Source organism: Dermacentor variabilis, chromosome 10 (genome assembly GCF_050947875.1).
Source record: "Dermacentor variabilis isolate Ectoservices chromosome 10, ASM5094787v1, whole genome shotgun sequence".
In the NCBI taxonomy this organism is placed as follows: Eukaryota; Metazoa; Arthropoda; class Arachnida; order Ixodida; family Ixodidae; genus Dermacentor; species Dermacentor variabilis.
The window spans coordinates 2,807,190-2,822,423 of NC_134577.1; the positions used below are offsets into that span (position 1 = coordinate 2,807,190).

General features: G+C 45.3%; 1 protein-coding gene across 3 annotated transcripts in view; it reads right to left on the reverse strand.

The window, feature by feature from the left end:
* The window catches only part of LOC142559728 (uncharacterized), a 370,616-nt gene that overhangs the window by 20,228 nt on the left and 335,154 nt on the right, over positions 1-15,234 (reverse strand). For 2 of the 3 annotated variants that reach the window (XM_075671318.1, XM_075671316.1), the window contains 2 exons: positions 12,406-12,565; positions 8,165-8,394 (listed from right to left, as the gene is read on the reverse strand). In XM_075671318.1, the coding sequence (XP_075527433.1) occupies positions 8,165-8,394; positions 12,406-12,565 (390 nt within the window). The remainder of the gene's footprint in view (positions 1-8,164; positions 8,395-12,405; positions 12,566-15,234) is intronic. The other variant, XM_075671317.1, reaches the window with a different exon arrangement.

The window sequence follows — 15,234 nt, forward strand, 5'->3', positions numbered from 1 at the left end:
TGCGACACGAGCTCCTTAACGCTATTGCGTTAATACCAACCTCCTCATAAACGTTACCTTCAGCATTATCGATGCTGTTGTCAGCATTTCTCAAAATTTTCAACACCGCTGGGGCGCGCAACTGGCCCAAAATTACACGCCTCCATGGAATGCTGCGGCCCGTCCGCGGGAATCCAGGAGAAAAAGCGTGTCGTGCGCAGCCGGCGGGCGAGGAGAATCGAGGAGGAAAGTGTCGCTACGTTGAAATTATTAAGGGGCTTTAGAGCGGAGAGCGTTGCTGCGCCACCTGTCGAACAAGCTGGGAGTTACTGTGAAAAGATCGGTACGCTTGCTTCAGGTTCTCGATCGCGGTCATCCACTTCTAGTCGTCGCCATCCGGCCTCGTTACTGAGACAGCCTCGCAGGATGCAGAACTCCTCTTCAGTGGTGAAAAACTTCCGAGGCTTGAAGACGACGCCGACGACATGCCACCGCTGTTAGTGCGTGTGGTCGCCATGTTCCCGCTGGGGAGAGATGACAACAGCTATAGCGTACTAGAATAATTATTCTAGTACACTATAACACCAGCGAGCGAGCACGCGGCCCGCCGCTCTCAGCGTGCCGCCGCGCATGCGCAGTGGCGGCTCCACTCGGCCGCTGTGCCCGCTGAGCTATATTATCTGCGCCGAACTGCCTGCACGAACGCTTTTGGGAAACTGTAAGCCGGAACGCCAATGTATATATATATATATATATATATATATATATATATATATATATATATATATATATGTGTGTGTGTGTGTGTGTGTAAGCCGGAACGCCAATATATATATATATATATATATATATATATATATATATATATATATATATATATATATATATATATATATATATATACTTTAGGGCCAGATATGTATCGCGGAAGTGGGGCTAGTCTTACTATTTCTGCTAAGTCAGCATATATGACTTCGCTATGACTCTGCGTCAACTTTGCAATTGCAACATGTGGCACAAGGTGAACAATGGGAGAAATTCAAAAGAGCAGACTGCAGGTGGGTTAGTTGGTGCTGCATAAGCCGATGTAAAGCGCTAGGGAGCACTCAGGGCGACAGATGCGCAGCTGGCCACCCCTTGCAACCTCTGACGGCATGCTAAGAGAATGCAATGATTGTCCGGATTGCGCTGCTTAACCAAGCAGATGAAAGAAAATGGATGTCATGCCGTATTTGCATCAAACTAACCATAATCTGAAGAAAATTGGCAAAGGTGTTGGCGTTGACGTCGTTTCCTCCGCCCCTTTAAAGCTGTCTGGTTTGTGCGTGAAAGTAAACAATACTACACAGAAGCGTCTGGTTGCAATACAAAACACGAAGAACTGCATGTTGGAGAGATGACCGCCTTAACAAAGTTTGTATCACGCATGCATCGAAGGAGTAGTTTACTGCATAGGCGGAAATTTTTCATTTTTCCGGGGGAGCGGGGGGAGCCCAATCAGCCTCCCGAACCCGACATTGAGCGCAGAAGTGACGGCGTTATATGATATACAAGACCTCACAGTATAGGAGAAAATTCAATTTCACAACCTGAGTCCCCTCGGTGGTGTAATCTTCCTTCGTGTAATTGTCGCATACGTGGCTATCACTAATACTGCTTTCCGGCGAAACTGCAGCCTCTCTTTATTTCTTTTTTCTCGTTCTGTGAGTCCGAGCACAAGCGCTGCTGGGCATGACTGCTGTTCATTCTGATTTCGGGTGAATCCGGCTTGACCTCATTTCGGTTACTGAGTGAATTATACCATGTTCCCCAGCTATCACGCACGAAGACTTAAAAAGAGAGCACTTGCGTTACTCGAAGGAAGCCTAGTGCACATTGTTTCCAGTACAGTGGACTAGCCGCCAGTAATTCTTTCGTTACTGAAACTTAATTCGGTAACTGCAATAATTGCCTAACTCGAGAAGTACCGTCCTAATTTTCAAAGTGTCAATGAGGCATTTGTAGGCACTTAAAATGACATCTAACTGCGGTGTTTCCAGCGACGCACTAATTGCGTACAATTTTTTGCCGAATGGCAAAGAAACCTCACGAAGTATGAAAAACACCACGTGAGTGCACTCCCACACGCATCATAAAGCAGCGCCCTCAAATAAACTGATTGAAAGCAACTGCATTGCCTGTCGCAAAACCGAAGAGACAGCGCTTCAACTTGATAATGATACGCGAGGAGCGCCAACGGCAGGTTTCGCGGTTTCGCAGCTATTCCTTCCTCTGTAACGTCATAGTTATAATCCGTCTCTCAAGGCCGACTGATCACATCGATAACAAAAGCCCCTCGATAACGCGGCAGAAGCGCCGCTCTGACCACGCACGAAACACGAAAAGCAATGTAATAGGCATAGCATGTTTCAAAATCCCGGCATTGTTCGCACCGCATCGAAAGAGTGCGTGCGAACCTTTATTTCGCGCCAAAACCTTGCTTCGTACCAAAACTAAATTAATGTGACCGTTTTATTTTTCATGATAGTGTGTACGTGCTGCAAAAACAGGATCGTGCCAAAAAATAAAAGCGAAATAAAACAGATCGGGAAGCTACCAACGTGTAGCGAAAAGGCAACACCGGTGCGTTCAAGAAAGTAAATATACCACTTCTAAATGAGCCGAATTGACAATCACGATGCCTGAACACACAAAAAAAGAAGAAACAAACAAAAACATCAGATTTCAGTCGGCCCTTATCTATGGATTCGTAAGCTCTGTTAAACACCAGCTGCTGCCTTGAGGGCGTGTTCGAATAGGTCTCTTTTTTTTTTTTTTTTTTTTTTTTTTTGCAGCTATGCAGTACTGCGTCCGTTTTATCACATCTTCAGTGGCTGCCTTGATGACAGACCCCGGAATTCTACGGCAGACATCCGTTATCCTTGCCTTGAACTAATCTGACGTCCGCCTCGATCCTGTATGCACGATCCTTCACATAACCCCAAAGAAATAAATCGAGTCAGGCGACCTAGCCGTCCAATTTGCAGGCCCGTGCCTTCCCACCTATTGCGCGTGAAAAGCCGCACCCAGCCAGTTTCGTGCTCGGCCGCTGCTGTGTGCCCCATCTTCCTGACGCCACAGAAGTTGAATACGTGACAGCTGGACTTCACTGAGAAAGTCATCCATTACTCCTTCAGGGATTTCGTACACGCAACGCTGCCCAGTCAGTGTGCGATCGAGGAAGATTGTACCGATTATAGCACCGGCGTAAATTCCGAACCACGCATTGAGCGACGACTGGCACTGGTGCCGATTGCGCTTTACCCAGCGTGGATTGGAGTCGCTGCAATATTGCGCATTATGTTTAATTTACCTGGCCGTTTCTGCCAACATTGGCTTCATCTGTGCACATGATGTTGCTTAAAAAGTCCGGTGACACATCGGCTTTTCTGAGGAACCAGTTCAAGAAATCTAGACGGTTCTGCAGGTCCGTATCTTCCAAGACTAGTGCTGGTTAAGGTGATACGAGTGAAAGGCCGAGCTACTTAGAGCCCTCCGAACTGATGACTTGGAAAGTGGTACCTTGGCGGCCACGTCCCACACGCTATAGCATGAGTGTTTGAGGAAATAAATACTAGATCATGCATTCGTAGGCTAGGACTCAAACATGGAGTCCTCCGCCGCGGTTTCTTGAAGCTGCCGGTTTGTCTCAGGTTTTCATAATTTCTCATGATAGTCGATGCGTTTGGTCTACCGCCACACTTCTATGACTGATACATATTGACGGCCTTCCTCTTTTTGTCATTTTCAGCTCCTAAGGCGAGTATCATGTTTACCTTCTGCTCGTTAGAGAAAGACATGACGACTGGGGCGAAACAAAACGCACCTTTACATCTTTGCACTGACGTGGTCAATGTTAAGACAACAGCTATCACAGCTTAAAATTATGGGGTTTTACGTGCCAAAACCACTTTCTGATTATGAGGCACGCCGTAGTGGAGGACTCCGGAAATTTCGACCACCTGGGGATCTTTAACGTGCACCTAAATCTAAGTACACGGGTGTTTTCGCATTTCGCCCCCATCGAAATGCGGCCGCCGTGGCCGGGATTCGATCCCGCGACCTCGTGCTCAGCAGCCCAACACCATAGCCACTGAGCAACCACGGCGGGTAGCTATCACAGCTTGTCTTGGCCTTGTCTTGGCCGAAGCAACATCAAATGCGACGTGTTACTTCGGCCGGAGCGCGGCAGACGAGGCACCGGGTCGATCGCGATGTTTTTTCTTTATTTACCTCACTTCGTTTATTTCGTTCTGGATAACTCAGAGAGAACCTGTTCGAGGGATCTGCTTTATGATTCGAGTGGGAGCGCAGTCACGTGGTATTCTCCATATTTCGCGGCGTTTATTTACCAGTCGGAAAAAAATATTAGTGCGCAATTAGTACGTCGCTGAAAATACCGCAGTTATATGTCCCTTGGCTGTGCTTTCAAATGTCTCATTGACGCATCGAAAATCAGGATAGTACGTCTCGAATTAGATAATTAATTACATTTACCTAATTAAAGCTCAGTAACGAAATAAATTACTGCCAGCTACTGTACTGTACTGCAAACAATATGCACTATGTTTTTTTTTTTTTCGAGTAACGCATTGCTGCTTTTTTTAACCTTGGTGCATGATAGTTAATTGGGACACCTTGTATATATTTATGACCTTTGCATGCAAGTGATGATGTTTTCATCCCTAATAAATAGTGTAAATTATTAGAAATGTTTTCTTTTTAATGAGTCGTTAGCATTGTTTACTGGAAAAAGAAGCGATACTGAGGCACACAAAATTCACGTGCATTTAACACGCCATTGATAAGACTGCCGGAGGGGCCCTCATTGAAGTCTATAGGTGTTTTTTTTTTTTTCATGGTCGAAAAAGCATACAAAGCAACTTGAAGCGTGGTGAACATACAGCAACATACTCATTCTCTAGACATAGGCTATCCATACTTTTAGAAATAATTTCAATTGGCTACCTCAATCTCTTTCAAAATATAATGAAATTTGTCCTGTGCATATTTAAATATATTGTATATGTGCATAGTGTTTACATTGGAAATTTAAAACAATCTTGAAGTAAGAAAATACGGATGAGGCAGCCGCCGTTAGTGCTTCTAATGCGCGTGTTCTCCTATGTCAGGATTTCCAGAAATAAAGCGAAATCATGAATTAAATGCCGTGTACGTCCGCGCCAACATAGTGCAGTAAGCTATTAGCTCCAGTGAAATTTCAAGTAAAAAGGTCGAGACAAGTCAAAAGAAACCTGAAATGAAGTGGGAGACAAAGCTCTGGTAATGGCACTGGTAATGGTAATGGTACGGGGAGGGGGGGGGGGGCTCAGCCCCCCCTCCCCGTAATCGGCGCCTATGGTTTACTGTATTGCTTTGTCTTGCGGGAAGGAATGCATTGGACGGAAGGAAGGTACCTCAATGATCGCTTACGAGAGCAGTCTAACAATGTTGGCGATTCTGGCATGGCAATCTGGCAAAGACCGGCCCCCCATCTAGTCGCACACTGCATGCACTGTGGCTGTAAACCTTTGTTTGATTAGATCAACAGCGACATCCAGACACACGGATCAATCGACTAGGGTGTATAGAGGTGTTCGAAATGATCAGAAGCAATAATTCTGTAAGCTGCCCATTGTTTTGACTGCCGAAAAAAAGAAATCTTGTTCCTACCTATGGCGGTAGCGGCCTGTGACGGACGATTGTGCCGTAATCTATGTTGTGACGGTGACTTTGTTCCCCTGTTTTTCTCCTGTTCTCAGTTATTCTCAGTTGTTAGAAGCGCTGTGTTTTCGTCTCCTTCTGTTGTCCTGCGTGCTCTTGGGAGTTCTACGCCCCCCTCCCCTCCGCCCCCGAAAAAACAAAGAAAAGAACAAATTCAATTCGTGATTTTTTTTTTTTTGATTAGCTGCCCAGACATCTCGATTTCCTACACAGGCTATCTCCAAATTTCCATAAATGCACCTGAAAAGGAGGAACAACGTTGTCGCGGGCGAACTTAAAAAAAAATATGCACGAATTAGAGGACTTAAGAGGAAGCTTTAGCTCAAGTGCTCCTATCTAAATACATGTAAAAGGAGAATTCGTTTTTCTCGGCAACCACTGCACCAAATCTGACGAGGTTTGTTGCATTTAAAAGACAAACTTAAAATCTAGTGACTGTTGGTTTCGAATTTTTGAGTTAGATTGTCAATTTTTTGTTAAAAATTGGCAAAAATCGAAAATTTTCAAAAAAAGAAACTATCAAGTTTAAAACTCTGTAACTTAACCACAAAAAATGATAATACAATTCTGTGAATTGCATCTAATAGTACATCTAAAGCGGACAAAATTGATATGTTACACATGAATATAAAAAAATTTAATAATAGAGAAATACAACTTTTGCAAAACCGTTGTAACCAACGTAACAAATTCACGTAAGATGTAAAATGACATATTGAATTTGTCCGCTTTGAATGATCTAATGGATGCTGCTTACAGAACCGCGATATCGGTTCTTGATGCAGAGCTATGAATTTATAAACTTCGTGCTTCTATTTTTTTCAAACGGTCAAATATTTGAAAATCGTTTTAAGAAAATGCAAGCCCTAAATCGAAATTCCGCTTCCAACAGTCACTAGAATTTAACTTTCTCTTTCAAATGCGACAAATTTCATCAAAATCGGTCCAGGGGTTATCTCATAAAAACGTTTTTGCGTTTTACATGTATTTGAATAGGCCGCGTCGGAGTTGGGCCCGAGCTAAAGCTTCCTCTTAAGGAAAAGAGGCGGTGTAGCGTCAGGGATTTAGCTTAAGAGGAAGCTTTAGCTCGGGCCCAACTCCGACGCGGCCTATTCAAATACATGTAAAACGCAAAAACGTTTTTATGAGATAACCCCTGGACAGATTTTGATGAAATTTGTCGCATTTGAAAGAGAAAGTTAAATTCTAGTGACTGTTGGAAGCGGAATTTCGATTTAGGGCTTGAGTTTTCTTAAAACGATTTTCAAATATTTGACCGTTTGAAAAAAATAGAAGCACGAAGTGTATAAATTCATAGCTCTGCGTCAAGAACCGATATCGCGGTTCTGTAAGCAGCATCCATTAGATCATTCAAAGCGGACAAATTCAATATGTCATTTTACATCTTACGTGAATTTGTTACGTTGGTTACAACGGTTTTGCAAAAGTTGTATTTCTCTATTATTAAATTTTTTTATATTCATGTGTAGCATATCAATTTTGTCCGCTTTAGATATACTATTAGATGCAATTCACAGAATTGTATTATCATTTTTAGTGGTTAAGTTACAGAGTTGTAAACTTGATAGTTTCTTTTTTTGAAAATTTTCGATTTTTGCCAATTTTTAATAAAAAATTGAGATCTAACTCAAAAATTCAAAACCAACAGTCACTAGATATTAAGTTTGTCTTTTAAATGCAACAAACCTCGTCAAATTTGGTGCAGTGGTTGCCGAGAAAAACGAATTCTCCTTTTACATGTATTTAGATAGGAGCACTTGAGCTAAAGCTTCCTCTTAAGAGGAAACCTTAGCACGGGCCCAACTGCGATGCCGCCCATTCAAGTAAAACTCAAAAAAGCTTTTGTGAGCAGAAATGCTTTAATAGTTTTCCTTTGCACTTGAGAGAGAAGCTTAAATTATAGTGGCAGTAGTAAGGAAAACATTGACTTAAAGCCTACGAATCTTAAAAATAAAGCTGTTGACAATCGATGAGCTTCAAAGAAATTAATACAAGCCCGAAGTTTACAAATCCGCAACTCTGCAGCAGCAAGGAGAGATATTCCAGTACTGTAAACTGTGTCCGTTGGAGCGAACAAATCTGTATTTTAATTTAGAACTCAAGTCCTGCTTTCCAATCAGTGGTTCATTTCATATCCTCATGCATCGATTTTGTATGCCTTAATGTACTATGAATTGCAGTTTACAGGATGGTGATAATGTTTTTCATTGCCGGGTTAAAGAGTTGCGCCTTTTTTCTAACTTTGAGATTTTCACTAATCTTCATTAAATATTGACGACATAAAATAAAAGATGCGCTTCCTAGAGTCACTAGTTCTTCAACATGCAATAAACCTAATCGAATTTAGTGCAGCGACTGCCGAGAAAAAACCCGCATGTTCAGACGGGAGATATCCGCTCACGTGACAGGGCCCGGCGTCGTGGGACTCGTCGACGGCGCACACCAGGGCGCTGGCGTCGAGGCTCGGCTGCGCGGCGAGGATGGCGGCGCACGCGTCCGCGAAGGGACGCACCACGAGGCGAGCCTGCTTCAGCGAGAACGAGCCGCCGCTGCCTGCGGAGGAGGCGAGCGCTGTAGGGCGCCGAATCGGGGCCGCCTCAACGACCGCAGATTGCGCCACGGTCGCCTGCACTGCAACGATCGGCCGCCAGCGAAACCCAAGTCGGCAATACCGACCGTGCTGCCGAAAATGTATCATGGTGTCTGGTCAAGCCAAACGCCCAGTCAAATCCATACACTGCACGGCATGCCGGCTTAATTGGCCGCGACGCTGGCTGTGTGCGCCAGAGCTAGCGCCAGACTTTGCTTTCGTATATTTTATGCCATTGAACTCTGTGGGAGAAGCAGTCGATGCTTATTAAGGAAACCAACATACATACATACATACATACATACATACATACATACATACATACATACATACATACATACATACAAAAGCATGATCTTGTATACTTTTAGCTTTTTTTTGCATGTCACTGCAGAACCTCAAGTAAACCCTATTGTGAACGTATTTTCGGGGAAGTTTTTATGGTAACATTACAACAATGGAGGCACGATTTATGAATGTATTGTCCTATCATTTTGTATGAATGCAGCAGCGATATTATCGTGTTTCGGCAAGTGTACAGTTCAAAAGCGTAGCAGTTTGGGCGAGTTGGTATGTCATGACTCTTTTAGGCTTGTAGCGTAGCTCAGAAAGAGCAAAAAAGGAAGATGGAAGGGGAAATGAATGGAAACGGAGAACAGGGTGAGCCCTCACTCTGTTCTCCGTTCCTTTTCATTACCCTTCCTTCAAGTCAACCGGATTAAACATTTTACAGAAGCTTATGGTTCAAATACTGGGGCAAGCAAAGATAAAAGGTGAAAGTGAACGTTGGTTGTCAGAAATACCTGAGAAATAGAAGGGCGCGCCTAGAATATTTTGGAACCACATAAAATTATTCGGCAGGAAGTTGTGGTCTCCACGCACGGCGCGCACGCTCCGATTTCGCGCGCGCCGGACGACGACCGCGGGTTCGAGCACTCCGAGCCGCCACGCGTCCGCGCCCGCTCCGTGTGCCGACGCGCAGCTGCGCGCGTACGCGCCCCGCCGGCCCCCAGCGTAGGGGAAGGCGAGACCGCGCGCGCAGCAAGGGAGACCCTAGGCAAATCTCTCTAGAGGTCACAAAGAACATTTATTAAGGTTGGACTCAATACAGACACACGTTTTAACATCACGTCCGAATCTGAAGCTAATTAATACACAAAACATGGCCAAACGGTCGCCGGCGGCCGCTCACGGCGCACCGCGACAGAGCAAAGAACCCCGGGAGGCTGCTCGTCCTTCGGTCAGCGCCTGCCACCGCGCGCCCCGCAGCAGAGGAAAGGGAGAGAAGCGACAGACGAACAGACGGGGGCACGATCGGCAGACGCTGCCTCAGGACATCGAGACGGCGGAAGAGCGCGCGCGGCCGCCGAGGCCGGGACCCCGACGGGCCGAAGTAACCATCGGCCGGCGGCGGACAAAGGGGGCCGCCGCCGGCAGAGAGGTACGCGCCTTCAGACGCCCCGATGCCTCGGGCCCCGTCTTGCGCTTGCTTGCCCGAAGTGCACGCAAGCAGGGCCCGAATCCCGCCAAAATGTCGGCCAATGGGGAAAGCCTGTTGACCTTCCCGTGGGCGTGATGACAGCAGAGTGACATTGTTTCATGACCCGCTGCCACCCGTCCAGGCAAGGAGGAAAGGGACACGGAGCCCCCCGGCAACACAACGCAACGGCCCCCACACAACTACCGCGAGAGCCAGAGACCCCACATCGTCAACAACAATACAACGTACACTAGACGAAGATGAAACAAACTGAAAGGGGAAGCGGCATTAAATTATATCCGAAAACTAACAGCCGAATTTTTCCAAGGCAATTAGGAGGTTGCATTTGAAGAAAAGAGCATGAAAGAGAACCAGATGGAAAATGAGCTGGCGCGGACAAATGTCAATTGGAAGAAAGCCGAATGGAAAATTCCTAAGCGCACAGCCCTCCGCTCTGCCCCGCGCCACGGCGTGGCGGTACTCCCCGAGAACAGACTCCCCTTCCACATACAATGAAATCACCAAGTATTACCTTCTTAATCGCAGGGTTTACGGTTTGCCGCATCATGAACTAAACAGGGCTCAGGCACTTACATTACGCTTACTACAGACTGGTACTTATCCTTGCCCACGGAGATTGAACATGTTTTATCCGGAGACGTATACAGAGCCGCCAACATTGTGGTGCCACGCTCGAACACATGCTCTGGTCTTGCGAAAGAATTGAAGACTCGGCGATCAAGGATGCGTCCAGGCGGGAGGCTGCACTTCGCAGCCCGGACCTGGATGAACAATTCTGGGCTGTCCTGCGGGCTCACGACGTGGCCGTGAGGCTTGGCCTTCCGGTCCCGACGTGGGAGCGGCCCGCTTAGTGCTGAATCATCACTACTTGCAGGACCAAATAGTCTTCCATCCATCCATCTAGCCACAGGGCTAGACGAGGTTCCCGTTAGGCTGATTAATGAACTAGGACCAAAAAGTAAGGATGCTCTGGTGAAAGCAATGGAATAAACTTGAGAACTTCAGAATGGCTTCAGAATAGGTAGGCGTTTGGATGATAACTTGTTTGTTCTTACTCAGTGTATTGAAATATCAAGAGTAGAAAGCAGACCGTTACATGTGGCCTTTTTAGACATTACAGGAGTGGATGTGCAACGTAGACCGCAACATTTTGTCGGATATTCTGGAAGGGGAAGACTTAGGTAACGATTGTCTACAGCTTTTGAGAGAGATTTACCTAGGAAATACCGTTTGCGTTAAATGGGAAGGGATGAGGAGGGAGGAGAAAGTTCATATCAACAAGGGACTGAGGCAGGGGTGCCCTTTATCCCCGCTGCTGTTTATGATGTACATGGTGAGGATGGAGAGGGCGCTAGAAGGAAGTAATATCGGGTTTAATCTCTCACACAAACAGGCGGGTACAGTAGTAGAGCAGCAGCTCCCAGGTTTATTTTATGCGGACGACATTGTGTTGCTCGCTAACAAGCAAACTGATTTGCAACGTCTGGCTAATATCTGTGGACAGGAAGGCAACAATTTAGGTTTGAAATTTAGTGTTAGAAAATTAGGTGTTATGGTATTCAATGAAAACAGTGAACAGACAGTGGCGATACAGGGCCAGGAAATACCTCGGGTAACAGAATATAAATACCTGGGTATACGGATAAACGAAGGCAATAGATGTATGGAAACATAGGGAAAAAAACACAATAACAGTGAAGGGGAAGAGAAATGCGGCCATAATGAAACGCAGAGCCCATGGGGATACAATAGGAAAAGACTTCAACCCCGGAACGTCTGCAGGAGGGAGTACAGCTCGTTAAACGGTGACAAAGTGAGTTGGGCCGCTTCCCGGCATACAGTGTGTTTATCGCACGCTATCTACGCACCCTTACTCGCGCGCTAACTTACGCGCGCTCTATCGCCAACGTATCAAGAATAAGTGAACGGCGCACACTTGAATCAATACGCGTCGATGCATAGGTGACGGCGACTACGCGGAGGGCACACTAATGTTCGAAGCTGAACGTTTTATAACGACGCGCACAGTAAGCGAGTGACTAGCGATAATAGGTATTTGTTACAAGCTATTACAACGTACAGAACATCTACATTACAAGCCTTGTGCGCACCGAGAACAACTCTACCGTAACTGAGCACACCCGCGAGCGATCAGACAGAAAATTATCAGATAGTGACCGCGTGGGGAACTTTCCCGAGTCAGAAACGTGAAAAGCCGTTGCTTAACCAGGAACGAAGATGTAAAAACACCGATCCTGATTCAATTCATAAGCGGAAAGTTAGAATAGCTTGGAATACATTTTAAGCTTTTATTACAAGCACCGTATATGCTACTGACGCCTATTGGACAAAGCGTTATGAGCTCCGAAAGCGTTTACATGTGCGTTGAAGCTGTTGCCTTCGCGTGTCGTCTGCCAAGTGCGACATCCGCCGACGTTTTCAGGGCCGCACCGGCGTCGTGTGCACCCATTGTAAGCACAGGGGAAGCGGAGGCAAGACGCGTCACCACCACGTGACGAGACACGGGACCGCACAGAGCAAGCGTATTCACCTCGCGTGTTGCCCCATCCACTGGCGAAGCAAGTGGTGTTGACGGCCAGCTGCTGTCCGGCGCCAGGCAGGCACACGGGTCGCACGTGCGCGGTGTAGTTCACCGGCAGCGAGAGCTTGATCGCGGCCACGTCGTGCGTCAGGTCGTCTCGCCGGTAGCTCTGCGCGGACCGCGTTGCGGTGTCGAGAGGAGTGCGCGCACAAAAGTGATCAAAGGCCATCGGTAAAGCTGCAGTGAGGGGTCCTTTTTATTTATTTATTTATTCATACTGTAAACACAAACCAAGACAGGAGTTGCGGTTACATTGCTGTCATCAAACAAGACATATCAGATGTTTAAACAATTCTGTAGAAAGCACTCACAAGGTACATAGTACATGTTTAAACAATTCAATAGAAAGCAATCAGGATAGGAAGGCACATCATATAAACAAATATGAAGTGATAAACAACGCGAGTTACAATTAACAAGTTATAGCGCTATATGGGTCTAACGAAAAAGTAATGCGCCAAAACAACTACAACCGACAACCATCTAACAATGAAACGTATTCTCAACCATTTACAAATAATTGGTAACAGCTTTTACAAGATTGTAAATCAGTACATTCTGCTATACCTTGAGGCAGGTTGTTCCAATCGTCTATGCTTCGAGCCAGGAACGAATTTTTGAATGATTCTGTTCTATAATTAAGTGGTTTAATATGGTTTGAATGCTTTGTTCAGGGGTTGGCAGATCTCTCTAATGTGATGCGTTTTTCTACGTCTACCTTATAGTCTCCACTTTATACGTGAAAAAAGAATGTCAGCCTGTTATGCTGCTTTTTCTGCTTGACAGTCATGAGGCAAGCTCTATTTCTAAGTTCGATGACGGACTAGGTTCTAGCGTATGTGTTAAAAATAAAACCTAAGGCCTTGTTTTGTACGCGCTCACATTTTAGTGTGTTTTGTTGAGGCTCCCAAACCTGACTTGCATAAGTCAGTACAGGAAGTGCAGTCATATTGCAGGCAACTGTTTTTACCTCTGGGGTGGCGTCGTGAAGTTTTCGTCGTAATGACCAAAGTTTACACATGGACTTATCACAGATGTTGTCGACTTGTACCGACCAGTTGAAATCATGTGCGAGATGAATCCCTAGGCATTTAAATTCCTTAACCTCAGCGACTTCGCCTCAGTTGATGCTGTAGCGGAAAATTAAAGGATCTTTTTTTACGCGTCATACGCATACAATCAGTTTTTGACGCATTTGGTTCCATTTGCCACTCGTCACACCAGAGAGTGACTTTTTGTAAATGGTTACTAAGCTCCTGTTGATTATTAGGAGTTCATATTTTAGCATTTATAATGGTGTCATCTGCATAATGCTTGATGGTTATTTGTGGCGGAAAACCTGCTGCCGTATCACTAATCTAAATGGAAAAAAATTAGAGGGCCTAAACCAGATCCTTGCGGCACACCCAACCGAACTGATTTATTGGTATTGCAAACAGAATTTAATGAAACAAATTGTTCCCTTTCTGACAAATATGCCTCAATCCATTTTAATAGCTGAGTATTACCTAACAAATGAGACAGCTTTATAAACAGATTTCTATGGGATATTCTGTCGAATGCTTTGCGGAAATCGATAAAGATAATATATATTTGACCCCTTCCATTAATACATTGATCGATTTCATGTGTAGCTTGAGTGAAGATAGTGACTGTGGAGTACCCTTGTCGAAAGCCATGCTGGTTTTTACCCAAAGTGTCGTTTTCGTCCACAAATTTAGTTAGGTGGGTAGCTAAGCAGTGCTCTAGCGTTTTGCAACATGTACTTGTGAAGAGATTGGTCGGTAATTAGTCACATCATGTTTGGAACCTGTTTGTGAATCGGTACTACTTTAGCCCGCCTCAAGTCTCTCGGAACGTCGCCAGATTCTAGAGATTTAGTATAGATATCAGAAAGAAAACGTGAGCACCGCTCGGCGTATCTCTTTAAAAAGGCTTTGGGAATTTGATCAGGGCCAGGACATTTTCTTCTCACCTAGTTTAAGGAGCTACAATGCAAGCAAGTTAAGCACAAACCATATTGCACGTGCCGGCAAGTCGTCGGGATGACATGCTCTTTTCTATCGCAACTACAGTGGCATTGTCCCAGTCAATCTTGTGATTATGTTCCTAAGCATGCTCGGCAATGGTGTTCGTCGTGTGACTATTATTTCTTACGTCACGTTTTGCGGTCCTTGAGGCGTCTGGAGAACTTCCCTGTTTCACCAATATATACTTTGCGGCAATCAGCGCATGGTATTTTATACATGACTCCTGGGAATGATTCAACACGTAACCTGTCTTTCACATTCATTAGCTGGTTCCGGAGCTTGCTGGTCGGGATGTGGGCAATGCTCAAGTCGTATTTTGAAAATACGCGTGACAGTGCCGACAGTGACATCAGACTTGGTCAGTGACCGTGATCCCCTTCAATGCTAAGTTCTCTATGCGTTCTAGATTGTCGGTTAAATACAGTGCCGACAGTGACATCAGACTTGGTCAGTGACCGTGATCCCCTTCAATGCTAAGTTCTCTAAGCGTTCTAGATTGTCGGTTAAATACTTCTGGTGAGGGGCCGAAATAGCGCCAGCATACTCTAAAACGGGTCTAATGAGGGTTCTGTATGCATTAACCACTAGGAGGTGTGCTTCTAAGTTTTCTTCTCAAGAAATGCAGTTTACCTAGCGCCTTGTCATGCATGTTATCTATATGAGGTTCCCCTTTTAATTTCGTTGTAAGAGTGACCCCGAGTATGTGACCTCATTGCATTTTCTGAGTGGTATATGTTTATTGTGCACG